This window comes from Acanthochromis polyacanthus, chromosome 16 (assembly GCF_021347895.1).
Source record: "Acanthochromis polyacanthus isolate Apoly-LR-REF ecotype Palm Island chromosome 16, KAUST_Apoly_ChrSc, whole genome shotgun sequence".
NCBI classification, from domain to species: domain Eukaryota; kingdom Metazoa; phylum Chordata; class Actinopteri; family Pomacentridae; genus Acanthochromis; species Acanthochromis polyacanthus.
This window is the reverse complement of record NC_067128.1, coordinates 9004433-9022097: the sequence shown is the minus strand read 5'-3', so window position 1 is coordinate 9022097 and position 17665 is coordinate 9004433. Positions and strand designations below refer to the sequence as shown.

The following is a 17665-nucleotide window of genomic DNA, read 5'->3' as shown; positions in this document are numbered from 1 at the left end:
AAGATGATGCCACAAATTTAAAGAGAAGTTTCACTGCTAGAAAGTAACATCATAAAACCAGTCTGTTTATATACACAAAGGTACAATTATCCTTTAAAATTAGGATTTTTTTTCTGTATGCATAAAAACATCAATAAAATCAGAATAATAGACAGACTTAACATCCATTATCTATACACCACTTAATCCTCATTAGGGTCGTGGGGGGGCTGGAGCCCATCCCAGCCAACTGAGGGCAAAGGAAGCAGAGTCCCTGGACAGGTCGCCAGTCTATCGCAGGGCTACATAGAGAGACAAGCAGTCACTCTTACATTCACATCTACAGATAATTAAGAGTTTCCAATGAACCTCAGCATATTTTTTTGGACTGTGGGAGGAAGCCGGAGTACCCCAAGGATAACATCCCTGCAAAATTAACATGCTTACTTTAAAACATTAAATGCATAACATTAAACTGCACTGTTAAGAAGATAAAACTGATTTTTTTTGTATAAACAAAGGCTACTGCAATACATTTATTTACATTTTTTTTTTACATTTAAATCACAAAAATTCCTTTTCTTTAAACAGATGAAACTGTTAAAGTTAAATACTGTATTACTATACTGTATGAATTAGAAACAATTACACAGAAAAAGACGTATTGACTAAGTAGTTTTACACAGATGGATTTTATTTATAGAAAATGACAGTATTTTAAAAAGATGGTTGTTTTCAGTGATTTTACAGTATTGTCTCAGATTGATTAATTTATGCCAACCTATCCAAAATCGGGTTCCTGTGCTCATTGCAAGCGATTTTATACATACAAAGGTAAAAAAGGGACTGCAGCTCAGCACCATTCAGTAAATAGGCTTTATTTCACACCACTGATACGTAAACAGAAAATTTTGACATATAACAAATGGTATACAGGTTAATATATGCGATTTAAACATGTAATATTGTGACAATTTGCATTTTTCCCCTCACATGTTTTAAACAAAAATAAAAAAGACAAATAAATGTTGATCTCTTTTTTCCCATTTACTTTGAACCAATGTTGAACAACTATTGAACAACTTACAGATTTTTTTTTAGATGATGATGAGGTGAAATTAAATACTAATCTCCAGCTTTTTACCCTTTAGTTTTAAATAAGACCTATACTGAGCAGGAGCCTGCTGCACATAGTCAGTAACAGTGCTTCTGAGTTGATTCACTGCGGATCTGATACCATTCAGAGTATAGTTGATGTCATTCATATATTCGGTGGTCATAACTAAGTTCAAGCACTCTTTGGCTGTTTTCATTAAGTTTACTTGTTTAACATAGAAAGCATTAATGTAGACAGCAATGGTATCGAGGAAATCAGACTTCAGGCTGTTATCAACAAAGTCTTGAGCTTTGTCAACAAAGGTTTTTAGGACGTCACCCAGCTTTTCCAGAGACATGTCCAAACTCTTCAGATGCTTCAAAATACCCACAACAGGATTAGGCATAGTCTTCAGCCACTCCTTGATTTGTTCGATTATTTTGGCTCCAGCTATGACATCGCCATCAGGCATTGTAACTTCAGTTTTACTGATGATGTCAACCACTGCATTGAAAGCATATTCAACATTAACAGACACCATGTGACTTGGCTTCTCTAGCATGTTGGTAATTCTAGTGGTCAGCTTACTGATCACCTCAATGAGAGGGGTCATCTCTTCAGAGCCGGGCAATTTGACCCGGGTATCTCTCAGGACCCTGATGGCAGCATCCAGGAAGACCTGAACATTCTTCTGGTACTGAGCGACAGTGTTCCTAAAGAGGATGGACACCTGGCTCAGATGCAATTCATGCGTGTTTGCAGAGTTATAGGCCTCCTCAACAGAGTCCATTATGATGTTCTTCAGCAGAGCAGCATGTCCGAATAGTTGATGTTTTTCAGCAAAGCTAGACAAACAAGCAGTGATGGCAGGAACCTTTTCCTGTAATCCGCTGAGCATAATTTCCGGGGCTTCTATGTTGAAGCCCAACTTCAGATTCATTTTTTTGTCTGTCCCCTTGTTGGAAACTCTGATGGTGGCGATATCAACATCTTTCCCAGGATCGGACTGTTTAACAAAGACATAACAAAACAACAAATTAGATGCTAAAACGTTGATTATTATAAATGTGCAAATAATATGAATATGAGGTCCTTACAGCATAACGGCCATAAAGCCTGGCGTTCAACTGCGATGGGATCTTGCCATTGAGCTGAAGACCAAGGAGACCAGTAGATGGAATAGAAATTGTGGCACTGATTCCGTCTTTGCGAATGGCGTAGCGCAAATTCACATCAGTAAAATCAGGGCTGGTTATGTCCACATTCAAGGTGACATGAGAGCCACTGTACAAACAAACAAATATATATATATATATATATATATATATATATATTAACATTACAGAAGGAAAACAGAACAATTTTATAGGGAGCAGTCACGGATGTTATTCATCTTGGTGTATTTTCTAGAAATTAAGTAAAATGGATGTGATCTAGCGAAACTAGTCAAAATATAGCTGTAAAATAATAAATAGGTATGAAAATAACACAGTGTGCTGATTTTATTTTATTTTTTACCTCAATGTATGTGAAAGAATGGGGACAATGTCCATGATAAAATCGTTGTTTCTAAAAACCGTCTTCCCAGTCAGGCCTAGGCCAGCTTGTTCAACGTTTATGGTAGTGGAGGCTGTAGAAAAACATTTAATTTAGTTCAATCTTGCAATGATGGTTTTCAATTAATGTGATTTTATACCATATGCAAAGAAAAAAACTTACATTCCAGGTCATATTCCAAGATGACAATAGGACTGGTAGCAGACGACTTATAGATGATTTTGAAGACAGGAATACTGCCCTCCACCTCAATGACCATGCTTGTGGTGTATACTGGGCTGGCAAACTTAGCATTAGTAGAGATCATCTGTTTGGCAGCTGTCACTTCAGCAACAGTCTTCTCAAAGATAGTGAAGTCACCCAGGCTGGTTGGCTGAGACACGTCAATCTCAACATCAGCAGTCAAGGAAGAGGTTGGTGCAAAGTCAATAGTAGCCTGGGCAATATGTTTTCCCTTGGTATTGAAATTGAACACGTTTGCCTCGTTGTTGCCAGTATACTTTAGCACTGCATACACACGGCTCAGGGAAGCTTCAATGTCCAGATTCTCATTTACATCCATGCCAATGACTTTGATTGCACCAAAGTTAAGCTTGGCGTTAGCAGTAACCTTAGAAGTTGAACGCAAGCCATCACTGTTCAGGTATAGATTTGCCTCATTGTCCAGGACTCCCAAAACTAGATATTCTTCAAACACTGTGCCATCCATGCTTCCTCTGGTAGAGGACTCCATAGAAATATACTCAAAAGTTCCTTCCATCTTCAGATTGTGATCTGCCTCAGCCTTTCCATCATACTTGATCATAGGGATGTTGAAATTACCCTTCACTCTAAAGCTGGAGACAGCATTTGCTTTGGTTTTGGTGTCTGCAACCAGATTTTGGTTTACTTGCATGTTGAGTCTTGGCAGGGCGACCTTTGCAACAGTAGCCACAGACATGTCAGTTTCCCAAGTGTCAGTGCTCACGCTGATGGTGCTGCCATGAGTGCCTTCAATGTGAGGATTTTCGAGGGACAGGGAATTGGCCAGTTTGATTCCTCTCTTGGTGGTCAGACTGGTCGTGCCGTCAAGTTTGGCTTTTAGACCCTCAAACACAGAGGCAGTGGTGGCTCCAAGATGGAACACAAGATCATCTTCGGCATCCATCCCAGCATTGACATTCAGATTAATGATGGCAGACTTGAAAGACAGCTCTGTAATTACGTTGCCCATAGAGGGAATCAAACGAATTTTCTTGGCAAAGGGGTCAGCTTGGCTTTTTTGGTAAACCATCTTAACCTCTGCATCAACACTCTGTTCAGGGGAAATCAAAATGTATTTCAGCCCCATTTGGTCATACAAGTTGAGATTACTAATGGCGGGGGTCTTGAATTCAATGAAAGGCAGGTCAATCTCAGGAATGCTGATGGGCCTCGTCAGGAAATCAAGATTTGCCTTCCCCTCCACGGCAGCAAGAACAGCAAATTCCTTGTCTTTGTTCTCGACAGTGAAATTCCACAACAGCTTGTACTGATTAAGACGGGCCAGAGCCACAGTGTTAAAGTGTTGATTGTCAGGTCTTAAGGTTGCTGAGTAGTCATTCTGCAGATCAATTTTGGCAGTAAGAGCATCATTAAAATTGACCCTTGTATTTCCCTTGTTTTGAAAGTTAAACACAACTTCTGTGGGACAGACAACAACGTAAATCACATTGTTTAAGGGACCGCTGATAAAACCAGTTAGATCTGAACTATGGGTAGCCTTAACCTCGAGCTTTGTGTCATGTAGATTGACATTTACTGATCCCTCTAAAAGGCTCCTTCTGATTGCGGGGCCTTCTGCTTCAGAGCGAACATCAAACTTTAAATTGGTGAACAGGACAAAATCAGCGCTCAGGGTCTGTCTCATCTTTAAAAGGAATGCATCTGTATCAACAGTCAAAGTCACCTTAACTGTATCTGGACTAGCTATGACTTGTAAGTCACTCTTGTGAGTAAGTTGATGAGAATTGTAGGAGGCAATGCCTTGATTTTCAACAGTAAATGTAATAGAGGTACCCTCTTGGTGGGCCACAGATTTTTGAGTAGCAGAAGCCTCACCAGTCACACCAGGAAGGTTGAGTGAGTGTTTATAGGAGGTGTCAACAGATGCAGATAAACCACCTCTGGTGGCTAAGAAAGCTTCATTTAAAAGCTCAGCACTGTAGGGTGCTGTGTTGGCCTTTATTGTGGTTTTAGCTGAAGCCTGAGCTGAGAAGTCAGAAAATGTTACAGATGCTTGGTGGTCCACTGCAAAGAAATCATGAGTGAACTTTAGGGTCTCGCGAGAAGTCATAGGATGCTCTTTGGGAATGTCAATCCGAACATTGGAATCCAGATTGAAATTAAGGATTTCAAATGTTGGAGATGTTCCTTGTGAAGTCAGAAAAGCTGTCAACTGTGGATTGCCATCCACATCAAGTGAGTTCTGGACTTGCGCAGCATTCCAAGCAGTGTAGATGGGGATGTTGATCTTTATCTCATAGCTCAGTTTACCAAATGCTGGAATCAAAAGCGCACTGGGGATTGCTGGCAGCTTCATTGTTGGCATTTCAAGAGGAAAGTTCACAAGTTTGTCTGCTGAAAAATGAGGAAGTGTGAGAAAGGAGAACTCAGGTACTGTAATTTCAGGAAGTGACAACTCAGGCAGGGTGGGAAGGTAGCTTGAAGTCAGGTGTCCAAATGAAGTATCAATGTTAAACATCTCGAGCTCAAGGTTGAGAATTGAATCAATGAAGTCAATGATTCTCTGTTTAATGTCACTGATTGACAGGGTAGTGGCTGGCACAGTGTGAAAGCTCAAGACAGTAAACTCAGGAATGTCCAGTTGTGATGGGATTTCAAAGTGGTGAAGCTTTTTTATGCTGACCGTCATGGAAGGTACAACAAGATCGGTGAGAGGAACTGTGAAGGCTGGTATACTCAGCTCAGCTTCCATGAATCCACAAACAAGCCCTTCGATGATCTGCAGTATCTCCCTGGTGATTTTTTGATCAGCTACACTGGTGAGTATACCAGAGACAAATGCTCTGAATTTTGTGTAGCACTGGCTTGCACACTGGATAAAAGTGTTAATTTCAGCATTCACATCCAGTTTCACAATTTTCTTCTTGAAAATTTCAGAAAATTGCCTCAGATTATTAAACACAATCTTGTCAATGATGTCCTTTGCAGCAATTTTAACTTCTCTCAGTTGGTCTAAAGAATCCCTAACAGAGGATATGATGAAGTTGGCGAAATCTCTTGATGCCTTAAGCTTCTGGGGGATTTCAAGAGATCTGATCGCGTCGTTTACATAAGCAGTGTACTTTGCAATTATTTGATTGAAGTGATCTACAAAGTCATTATAATCAAATGACCTAATTTTTTCCTCAATAATGCCAATATATGCATTCAGCTTGTAAATGATATCCTTAATCTCTATTTCTTTCAAATAGTTAATAACGTCCTGGAAGACTTGCATGAGTTTAGAAGGAATGTCTGCATCTTTCACCATTTTGAATGCAGCACTGATGGTTTCCTCAATCCTGTACTGTTTAATGAGCTCCACAGCCTTCTCCAAGACAGCTTGAACCTTTTTGTCAAACTCAAACTTTACAATCAATTTTCTCATCTTGGCATAGAATGAATTAATGTTATCAACAATGTTGAGATTCTCAATGATTTTCAAAGTATTGTCTATTGCTTCACTGAGAATCTTTGTAGGCATCTCATTGACAAGGTTCTGAATGAAATGGTTAATTTCATGAGAAATGAATCTCACCAAATCACTAACAAACTCTGCCAAGTCAAATCTCTCAATCATTTCTCTAATAAAATTCATAAAATCCTTCAGATTCATCTTGATTTCATACTTGGTATCAATATCATACAGGAATGCAATACTGGTGTCCTTTAGTTTGTCCAGGTCAATCTCATGGACCGTGTCTCTTATGGTGTCAATCACATACACAAGCATACCCTTGATGTCAAACTCCTCATTAATGGCATTTAACATGTCCTGAATCTGCTGAGCAAAGCCCTCTGGGAAGTTGCCACTAAGAATAGTCTCCTTCATCATACTAACAAAGTTCTGGAGGTAAACAGTGAAATCAGCCAGAAGTTTCTCAACTGTAATCTTCAAGTTTCTCAAAGAGGCTTCCACGTCTTCCATGGAGATGACATAGTTTTGGGTTAAATCAGTGAAAGACTGCAGTAGTTGGATTGCCTTTTCTTCAGTATTCATTTGAGCAACAAAGTCACTAAGCTGCTCGGGAAGAGCCTCAAGTTTAGCCCTGACCTCATCATTGTTGATGTAGTCTTGCAGTGCCTCTGCTAAATGCACAACAAATCCTTTGATGTTTTCTAAGAAGGCAGGCAGAATTTCAATCAGAGGGAGCTGAATTATATGGTAGTCTCTGTTCTTGTCATACTTTAAGAAGCCAGAGATGGCGAACTCCTGGTTGTCTGCAGAGACTGAGTTGATGATGTTTGTTAAGATGGTACCAGAAGCCTCAATTCCGGTTCTCTCGGGAGTGTTGTATATATTTATGTCTTGATTAAAGACATGTTCATTCAATTTAGACTTCATTCTAAAACTGGTCTTCTGCTCTTGGAGCGACAGAGCAGTATCCATGTTGTGGTCAAAAATTGTCTCAAGAGACAAACCATTGTTCAGCTGCTGGTTCACTGATGCTCTGCATTCATGTGAGCTGGCAAAAGCCAGAGGTTGTGCTTTCACAAGGAACTTGCCATAGAGCTGGGCACTGTGCTTTCCATACATGGTCATGTCTCCATCAGCATTGAAGATGGCGTCAAGATTGAAATCGAAAGGAACAATGCTGCAACGGATGGTGTGGTCAAAGCGCACTGGCTGTGAGTTGAAGCGGGCATCATTGCTGATCCTAGCTGCCAGACCGATAACTTCGAGTTCAGTGTTGTGGCTCAAGTGAGTCCCAAAGAGTTTTCCAGTGGTGCTGCACTTTGCGTTGCCGCTCATATCGGCATAACTGACCTGATAGGTGTGCTTGATCTCTTCCTCACCATAGATGGCCTTCAGGCTTCCAGTCAGGTCCATCTTGTAAAGTTCTGCCTGCAGTTGTGCCTCATTAATGAAGTTGGCATTCAGAAGTTTGAGGTTATTGTTAACATTTGCAGAGGCACTGTAGGGTTTCAGGTCAAAGGTGACATCATGAGTGTAAGAGGCACACTCACTTGCAGTGGCTTCAGCCTTTGAGGTGAAGTCAAGCCTAGAGAGAGTAATGATCAGAGTGTTGGCATTGTCAACCTTCATATCACCGACTGCTGCCTTGTTGTTAATGGACAGAGAGGCCCTTGTAGAATCAAGCCCAGCATCAAAGGTGTTCTCAAAGAACAGGGGGCTCTGGAGGGTAGTTGTTCCACTTGTGGTCAAACCATCCTTGTTCATTTTCAGAGAAGCCTTGTGAGTAGCCTCGTTCTCAAGAAGATTGACACTGGCATCGCTGTTGACAGCCAGACCATTGACATCAAGAGAAGCAGTCAGCAGAGAGTAAACACGGTTGTCAGAGTGGTCTGCATTTGTTTCCATCTTCATGATCATTTCACCGGCACCAGCAGATGCTTCCGCTTGGTTGCGGATCTTCATACCAAAAGCAAAGGCATTTGCATCACATTTCAGTGACAGCTTGCTGTCTTTGAAGGAAACGTCAGCAACATGAGTGAAGGTGTCTTCAAAGGCATTAGTGTTAGACACAGCTGAGAATTCACCATCGAGAAGTGTTGCAGCAATTGTGTTCTGGGCCTTAACAAAGGTGGAGTCTAACTGAACAGTAGAATCAAACTTTGCTTCTGGTCTGAATGGGAAGATATTGAATGACTGGGTTGAAGTGGTCTTGCCATAGATGGGTCCAACTGCAATCTTCCCCTCAAAGTTATTGTTAGCAGACATTTCTTCAGTGTTGATTCCAAACATGCCATTGTGCTCAAGGACAACACTGAGACCAAGTGGGCTTTTGGCTTCCATCTTGCTGCTAGATTTCAAATTGATTTTATCTGTGATGGTTGCATCCTCAGTGATACTAAAAGTGGCTTCAATGAATTTATGGGTCAAAGAGCTTTTCAGCTGTGCTTTGATGGAATCAGTGGAGACCAACATCCCAGAGCCTAAATACAAGACAAAAGAAGAAAATAAAAATAATTACTGAACTGACAAAAGTTTAAGGTTCATTTGCATTCATAGGATGAACTATCACAATTTTACGCAATCCTCTAGCTTCATGTAGTTTCATTGGAGAACACTGCAACAGTGTATAGGACAGATATAAAGAAACTGAAGACCCTATTTTAGCTTTAACTTTTAGACCTTACTTGATGTTATGTTTGTAATTAAACCATAAATGTCGTTAATTAGCTAAGACTGATTAGCATAACAATGTCCAAAGTGAGCTTTACTACCAGTGGAAAAACAGTAAAAACCATTGCATCACACAGTTTGGCCCTGTCAGGACTGTTATCTTTCTTGATTCCATTGGATTTGTAAGGCCTGTATACCTTTCACTGCTCCTCTGAGTATTATAATTCATATTTAAAACAAAAAGTAGTACAATTTCTGGATTCATTACTATAATTTACTATCAAATACCTTCCATCTTCATGGAGAGGATCTCAATTGGAGAGGTTCCTTTCACATCAAATTTTGCTGAATAGCTTGGTGTTTCCATAACATCTTTGCCAGCAGCCGCTGAAGCCTCGATATTGTATAAGTTGCTCCTCATCGCAGTTAAAACCTCAGCTTTGCCACAAAGAGGAAGGGGAAAGGTAAGGCTCTCAGGGAAAACAAACTCTGGGACTGGAATCTCCACAGAGGAAATTTCCAGTCCAAACTGGGGTAAATATAAGTTAGGTGTAGTTAAAGCTGGTGGAAAGTTAAGATCTTCTGTTGACTTTCCTCCAAGAGGCAGAGGTATAACAATGGTGTAGTGCTCAGGGTTGAAGTGGTAGACAGCCTTGGTCTCACTATGAGAAAAAAATGAAAAATGTAAACATTTTCAATAGTAATTTGTGAAGTTATCGTATTTATCACTAAGTTCTGTCTGACTTACACATTCAGGAATAGTGTCTCTGGCAGTGTAATCTCAGGAAAATCAGGCACTCTGAAGTTCTGAATGTAAGGGTAATCAGCTGTATACATTTGCAAGTGGCTGTTTGTTGCCTATAGAATATGGAAATTGTGTTATATGCTTTGCTGATAAATCAAGAAAATGTGACAAAAATAACTGGATGAAAAATTATTCTTACCTCCACAAATTCCTTGAAGATTTGACGGACCTTCATGTCAATCTCTCCTACCCGCATGTCAAGAAGGTCATTACCATACTTGTTAATCATGTCAGAATGTGGCAGCACATCTAAGATCTGAGAGTCCACATCAGACTTCAATTCAACCTCAATCTTGCTGGCATCTGTAACGGAAAATTTGAGAAGATAGTGTTGGAAAACATTCCTCAATATCCTCTGACTAGGGTTGGGTTTTTTACACTGTTTTTTAAAGAAGTCTTGTCCATTTTATTAGGCCTAAGCTAATGTGACAACAAACAAGTACACAGAGAGTAAATATGCAGAAAGGGAGGAAAGACATGGTTACTGGAAGGATATAGTACCATATTTTATGGTGATTTTCTGTTCAGATGTTGTTTCCATCAATTTGAAGTTGCTCTTAACTTCCAATTCCAACTCTTCATCTCGTTTCATGTTAGCGGTGACAGTGGCATCAGCATTGATTGAGGGGACCAGAAGCTGAACTTGCAGCATACCTTCCTTCATGGCCTTCAGACTAAAAGATGAACCAGTTAGTCAGCTTACTGTGGCTCAAAGGGGCAACTACAGTGTTATTAAAGGAGGGTTTTTAGTTCCTTTCTTACTTGGCACGGCCAACCAGAGAGAGCACAGGGATATTCTTGTTGATGAAATCGAGAGAGATGGAGTGGGTTCCTTTGCCCTTGGTGTTTCCATCAACAACACCCAACCTAAGACCAGCCTCCACATCGTAGTCAGGGATCTGGATGTCGGCTGTGATTGCATTCTTCTTTCTGTTGTATTTCACGACTGCTATGGCTTCAGTGGGATGTGCACCTGTTGTTGACCAACGAAAAGAGTACTGTTAAACAACTCTTATAAAACTTCTCAAAATCGAGGCTGTGGTTTTAGGAAAAAAAAGACATTACCCTCAGCCCTCAGAATGAAGTTCACAGAGTCAATCTTCTGCCGGCCCTCGTCTCCCTCCTTGAGCAGCTTGTATTCAACAGTGGCTGTGTACTCAGTGACTTCACCAGTAGGATGGAACTCCACAGCCAATCTGTTTACGTAATTCAATTGATTAGCAATCCTACTTAAATAATTCATTTTAAAGAGACTTATCTGCTTGTGGTTCAGAGAGTCTTGCTCACTTGCTGTCTCCGGTGAAGGGGAAGAATGGAGCGGTCTCCTGAGAGAAAGCATCAGTGTACTGCAGTTCAGAGCAGTATTTCATTCCAGCGAAGACTGGAGTGCACTCACGAACATCAACCTTGTCCATTACCATAGGAGGGATGGTCTTCACTTCTGATCCTGCCACTGAAACAAGGCTGTTTCTGGTAGGAAAAGTTAAAAGGAAAACAGCACTAGATTGTGATGAAAAATGATACAAAATTTTTTTTAAGAACAAGGTCTCAGATAAAGGTACATAGCTTCACCAAGAATGTTTTATGTGCTATCTTGGTCAACCTTATCTTATACGATGAATCACTTCCTCATATTCTTTACTTCTAGGGTAGTGTAACTGTCTTTAAATACTGTATATCTTGTTTATTTTCAATGACCATCAGTATTCAGTAGTTACTTTGATTCAATAACTGCCCCAGAACCAGAAATGAAAAGTTCATATTATAATTTTCCTCTAGGGGCTCTTGATTTACTGGATGTAAATCTTCTTATGTGTGACTGCTAATAACAACATCTACTTGGCTTACGATATTTTGATGAATTTTGTCGGACTCGTTGGAGCAGGAATGGTCAGCTTGATTTGGTCGTTTCCAACGAGGATCTTGGCATTGAGACCACTCTCATGGAACATGTTTGTGTGCATTTCTAATCCAGAATTGACATATTCTGGGATGTGGGAGCCAATCCGAGTCACAAATTCAATGCCAGCGGAGGGCATGAAGGTCACTTCGCTCTGCGCGGAAACATAGTAGACATTCATGACTTGTGATGAATACAGAAATAGTATTGAGTTCATTGGCTATGATGCACATATATACAAAGAGTTTTTAATATGATTACCATGTCATCACGAGCAATCTTAAGTCCACCCTTGATACCAGGGGTGAAAGTACCAGACAGTGAAACCCTCAGAGGCACACCAGTGACAGTCGGCAGGAAGAACTCATTGTCCATGAAGATGTAATGAGCAAAGATTGTGTTGTCAGCCTTAGTCATCAGTGCCCTCATTACCTGTCAAAGAAATAACACAGATGCAAACAAAGTAACAATTAATGTTACTTTATCAAACATATACATGAAAAGAATAACTTTTCCTTACATCAGCTGGGAAGATCTTAAGCATGCTGTCGATCATCATGGCAGCAGAATAGGCCATTTTCTCCATTTCATTGGTCCTTAGATAACCCAGCTCATTTCCCAAAAGTCTCAGATAAACCATCGCCTCTGGAGACTCAGCAGACTTCAGTTCCCTCACCAGTTTGTTGAGGTTACGTCCGATCTCTCTCATAAAGTTGTGGGAGGTCTACGTATGTACATAAACGTAGTATGTCAAGAAATCCATTGACTTTGTTAAATTCAAGATATTTAATATCTTAATAGATACAAATCTCAGTACTTGTCTCTTCATTCTGTCCCTTTTGTGAGCAGGTATCATGTTCTGCAGGAACTCACTGACTCTCCGGGGCATGTTGTCAGAGACAAAGTACATCGTCTTCAGGGCAGTGTCAGGGAAGAATCCATTCTCTCCAAACAGAGCATCCACTGTTGGCTCAAATCCTTTGCCCTCCATGCCAATCTGCAAAGGTGATACATTTTTTCTTTACTGTTAACTCACTGAAAAAAAATGCCTCACCGCAAAGTTTATATGAAATAATTCCAAAAGTGTACCTCCATCATGTCGATGTCAAAGCCAAATGCCTTCAGTGTCATTTCAAGCATGAGCTCCTTGGGCAGGTAGCTGGTGTCCTCAAAGATCATGTTGCCCTCCAAGGATCCAATCTTGTAGTTGCGAGAGAACTTGGTGGGATCCATAATGGTTCCAATCTCATTATCCTGCAGGGCATCATGGATCTTCTGTCTGAGTCTGTAGAAAAGAAGAAGAAAACACATTTGAACTACTAGTGGAGATTATATCAGGACACATGCACATCATTTAGCAGTGCTTGTCTGCACTTACTCCTGGGTCTCAGGCCCGCTTGAGGACAAAATGTTGGTGATGTGGGAGATGACAAAGCTCTTGACTTGTTGGTCCTGCTCACGGGGCAAGACATTAGCCAGCTGGGTCAGTTCACTTGGGCAGGGGTCCTTCATGAGGACCAGATATGCAGCAATGCGTTTATGCACGGGGTTTGCGCTATTCAAGAGAACCTGCATAAAGACGTCCCTCACCTGTAATCAAGAGAAATCATTGTCATTAAAAGACCATAGAAGCAGCAAGCTCTCCAATAAACAAATTAAACTAGTCGACTTGCCTCCTCAGGGACGGGAGTCAGCCTGAACACCTGGATGGCAGCCTGCTGCACAGCTGGAGAAGCTGCAGGTTGGTTCACACACTGCATCACAGCACCTCTGAGGACAGGACCAGCAGGAATCACAGCTGGAGCCATGTTTCCAATAACCTAGAATCCAATGGCACATTAATATTCTACTTATTGGTGTTGATTATAATTTACATTTTAATCTATAGGGAAATTTACTTACTCTCAGTGTCATGAAAGTGCTATCCTTGTCTCCAGTGCAGTCACCCAACTGGGCAGCCATGAAGTCAGCAACGGAGTAAATCTCAGGGATCAGTTTTTCTTCAGTTTTGTAAAATCTTTCATAGAAACATTTTTGAATTAGAATCTAAACTCTGTCGATTTTTTTTGTGCAACGGGCAAACATTATTATTATTTTTTTAGTAGTAGGAAGTTCTCAGTGGAATAAATTCGGCTCTCTTCACCTACCTCTTGACAACATTGCTGAGGGAATACATGATGGGCTTGCTGCTCTTGTATTTGGCCATCTCCAGCAAGTCATGGATCAGGAGGGCAGAGGGGTTGGACATGATTCCCATCGCGAAAACTGCAGCATCAACCTCGAGCGAGGTGGTGTCGAAGGTTCTCAGGATGTGCATGATGGCGCTGCTGCACTCAGGGGTTCCACACTGAGCCAGAACCTGGTAGGTCAGGACACGGGACACTTCCAGAGCCTCAGGAATGGCAGGAGTCAGGGTCTTGGTCTTCATTCCACGGACCATGGAGACCAGCTTTTGGAAGAGGAGGGCCCTCCTGTCGCCGTCGATCTCGGACAGAGTGGCCAGTTCTCTCAGGAGATTCAGAGCTGCATCTTTATCCTGGACAACACTCTTGTCCTCAACAGCATCCATGTGAAGCTCCTTCATGATATCACCTATAATATGCAAGCGGAGGTTTTGAATTCATTATTGATACTTTCAATTTGTTTTTTAAAAATTAGCCCAAAATGAAAAGAACAGAGGTAAGAAGAAGAGCTTACTGAGGTAAAATACTCTGTCTCTGTGAGGAGAAACCTGAACCAGAGTCAGTTCTTGCTTTCCAATGTTGGCAACTCCATATTCTCCTCTGTGAAGAGAAAATGCAGAGTTAAAAGTGATGTAAAAACCCTTTAATAAGGCATACCAATACATATAGTCACAGAATAGAATATGGTACAACTATAGCCGTAAAGTCTTACTTGTGTGACAAGGGAATGAGGATGTGGTTCTCAGTGCAGGAGCCAGAGGTCATGTGTTTCTTCTCATTGTCAAACTTGTAGTTGCAGGTTTGGGAGCTTCTGATCAGCTGAGCAAGAGGGTAGTGCTGAAAGATAGAAAAAATGTGCATGCTTTGAACACTGCTGTGGAAAATCGATTACACATCCTAAAGACAGAATCATTATAGAGCTGTACTTTTTAAAAAAAATTTTAAGTCCCAAATAGTCTCAACAAACCAGACACACATATCCATTGCTTGAATATCTCACCATGCCAGAGATAAGTGCCAGAGGACTGGTGTGATCTCTTATTGGGTTAAATTTGTCACATCTGGACAGATCCCTCGTGAGGCTGATGTCTGTTGCAATGTCCTCTCTAGCGTTGATGGTGAACTGGCTCTTGCACATACCATGGATAGTGGGCTGAAACAGATGCAAACAGAGATATGAGTGTTCACAGTCACATATGAAGAAGCAGTTCTTGCATGACAAAGTAAGGGTGTTTAAAAAAATGTAGATCCACATTTGAAAATAAGAGAATTACCATGTTCTTGTTCATGTCTTCTTCCACCAGAGGCACAGCCAGGGCGGAGACGATACCTCTTTTGATGTTCAGGGCTGTTGTTGTCTCGCCATCCTCAGTGTACAGTTTCACATTGTACACACCCTCAACCACGACCTTCAGAGGATATCTTCAGAAGAATTTAAGAATTTTATTGTTTATTCCTGCAGTTTTTTCATTGTACAAGGTTCATAAATGCAACTGGGTGTAACATACTTCTCCATTTCAGCAGCAAAGGCATCAGAACTGGGTGAAGGACTGAACACAGGCTTTCCCTCTGGGTCCATGTCGAGCACCTCGCTCAGCTGGCAGCCAGTTGTACGGATGATGAAACTACATGCCCGAGGAACCTCAATTTCAACCTGTTTCAAAACAGTATCACAGCATTTCGTTGTGAGAAATAGTGTAGAAAGACAAGCATGTATATTACATGAGTTTAACAGAGTGTAAAATAATGAAATTTAGCTGTTAAAGCACAGCAACATGTACCTTGCAAGTGACCTTAGGGCCATTCCTGAGATGTGAACCTCCATTGATGGCATTCAAGGATTCAGCTTCATACATGTATTCATATTTGTGGTAGGCTTTGTACCTTTTGTTCACTGTAAATAGAAAACATTTCTTTTTTAAGTAGAGCTCTGCATGACATGAGTATGGTGTGTCAGTAGTACAGCTTAACCCTCTGAATCCCTAAACAAGATGGTCGGCTTAAAAGGCATGTTATTGTTTTTAAAAATAACCAAAATGACAACATTGATCATAGCTAGAAACTGAAAAAGAGAGGAATGCTCTTTAGATTTTCACCTGTCTTTCAGTCTATGAACACATAATTGCAATGTTGTTGGGAAAATCATCCAAATCTAAGCTCACAATCATGGTCTTTCATCAGAATTACTGTATTGTATGTGTCTCATTCACAATTTACCAAAAATAAATTGTTTACTTGGATCAAATCCTGCAAAAACACCGTGAAGCCATGAGTGACAAAGCTGCAAACAGCAGTCATGTGGCATAAATGTATAGCTTTAGGCCAAACCTCAGGCTGTGTTTAGACAGAGCAGATAGGAGGCAAGCATTGAAACAAATTAGATGTGAATATCTGTACAATATAGAGTCACTCTTTTTTCTGGTATTCATAACAAATGCAGGCAAAAACATTTTTACATTTTTGCATTTTTGAAAACAACTAAACTTTTGTTTGTTCTTTTTTGGTCAAGAGTTAGTGGCATTATAAATTTGTCATACTGTAAAGAAGACATTTCTGAGTTCTCTCTACATCTAGCTTTGGTTGTGCTGTTTCCACAGAGGTACAGGACTTTAAACAGTGATAAAAAAAAAGAGCCCACTGGAGGAAAGAAACACCCAGAAACTGTTTAGGGTTGTGAGGATTAACCCATAATGTGCTACAACCAAACTTCAATATACTTCCAAAATATTAACACATCATTTTAACAGACTTACACAGACAAGATGTATCCTCATCTTGGGCATCTGCAAAGACAATCAGAAGACAGCAGATGAAAAACCCCAGTTTTCTCTTTCAAACACAGTATTTCACCTCAAAGAGAGTTATCATCTTGTTTCTTTAAGTACTAGTAAATTACATACATGGGACCCCAGTCAATACATGATGGACTTTAAAACATACTTACAAGTTAAGGCTGGTGTGATAAGGAGTATCACAAGACAAAGTTTCGAGTCCCGCATGGTGGGTCTCCTTTGGTGAGTACTCAGACGAGACTGAGGACTTTACCTCCACCTCGGCCTTTTATACCGAGGGTGCTCTGCATGAAAGCAACATGGGATTTACCTGTACCACCCCAGCTCCAAAGTCCAAACTATATGTGGAGGGACAAAGGCAATTGGTTTCATAAAACCTTCCTTGGATGTGATTTGAGGTTCAGGGTGTCTTTCGTGTTGACTGGATGAAGATCACAAACACATCTGGTTTATTCTAAACATCTAAACATAACAGAATAACTCATATAATCTTCATCATTGCTGATTGATGTCATTCCAGAGTAAATGCTGTGAAAGATGTTGCTTGTGGGTCACCTATAAGTTCACAGTTGTGAGTTTCATCCAGGTTTCCAACAGTCTCAAGACAATGAATCCCAAAGAGACATTTAAATAAAGGTTTATGTCAAAACTGCATTTGCACCAGAACATTGCCTTCATCTACGAAGTCAAATGAAGGTGTTTTTCATCTCTTGCATGAAAGGATTTGCAGACATATAATATTATGACTTCTACAAATTATTTCCTAGTTTAATATACTTAAAATGTCTCTATTCTGTATACATATTTACATATTTGAGGATTTTTATTTAATTTGTGTATAGTATGCCTTTTTCTATCTTTTATCTATAGCTGGGAGCCTCCAATTGAAATTTTGCTGTGTAGAAATACAGTGAAAATATAGATTTTTGATTCTTGCCTAGAAGCCAAGATCTAGAATTTAAAACATTCCCCACATTTTCAGTTTCTCAGTTTTCCTTGGGGTGTGAAGTTGAGAGCCACGT

At 40.4% G+C, this 17665-nt stretch overlaps 1 protein-coding gene across 1 annotated transcript; it reads right to left on the bottom strand.

Annotated features, from left to right (window-relative positions):
- Positions 1–741: 741 nt before the first annotated feature.
- On the bottom strand, positions 742–17097 carry LOC110948023 (apolipoprotein B-100-like). The gene is made up of 28 exons (XM_051936759.1): positions 16796–17097; positions 16605–16634; positions 15633–15745; positions 15360–15505; positions 15126–15273; positions 14852–15004; positions 14564–14688; positions 14366–14451; positions 13816–14260; positions 13571–13685; positions 13342–13488; positions 13047–13258; positions 12758–12953; positions 12486–12665; positions 12189–12392; positions 11930–12100; positions 11617–11822; positions 11056–11238; positions 10834–10964; positions 10531–10741; positions 10270–10442; positions 9908–10071; positions 9712–9821; positions 9252–9625; positions 2795–8773; positions 2594–2705; positions 2173–2359; positions 742–2081 (listed from the first exon to the last, which is right to left on the bottom strand). Exons 1-28 carry the CDS (start codon positions 16848–16850, stop codon positions 1098–1100), a joined length of 11340 nt encoding a protein of 3779 aa, XP_051792719.1. The 5' UTR covers positions 16851–17097; the 3' UTR covers positions 742–1097.
- Between the last annotated feature and the right edge of the window lie 568 nt (positions 17098–17665).

Bases quoted from the DNA above. Each gene is read 5' to 3' on its own strand.
- LOC110948023 (XM_051936759.1), bottom strand. From the start codon at position 16,850: ATGCGGGACTCGAAACTTTGTCTTGTGATACTCCTTATCACACCAGCC. The intron at 15,746-16,604 runs GTAAGTCTGTTA...TTCTATTTACAG, and splicing joins TGAGGATACATCTTGTCTGT to TGAACAAAAGGTACAAAGCC. The intron at 13,489-13,570 runs GTAAGTAAATTT...ATTGGATTCTAG, and splicing joins GCACTTTCATGACACTGAGA to GTTATTGGAAACATGGCTCC.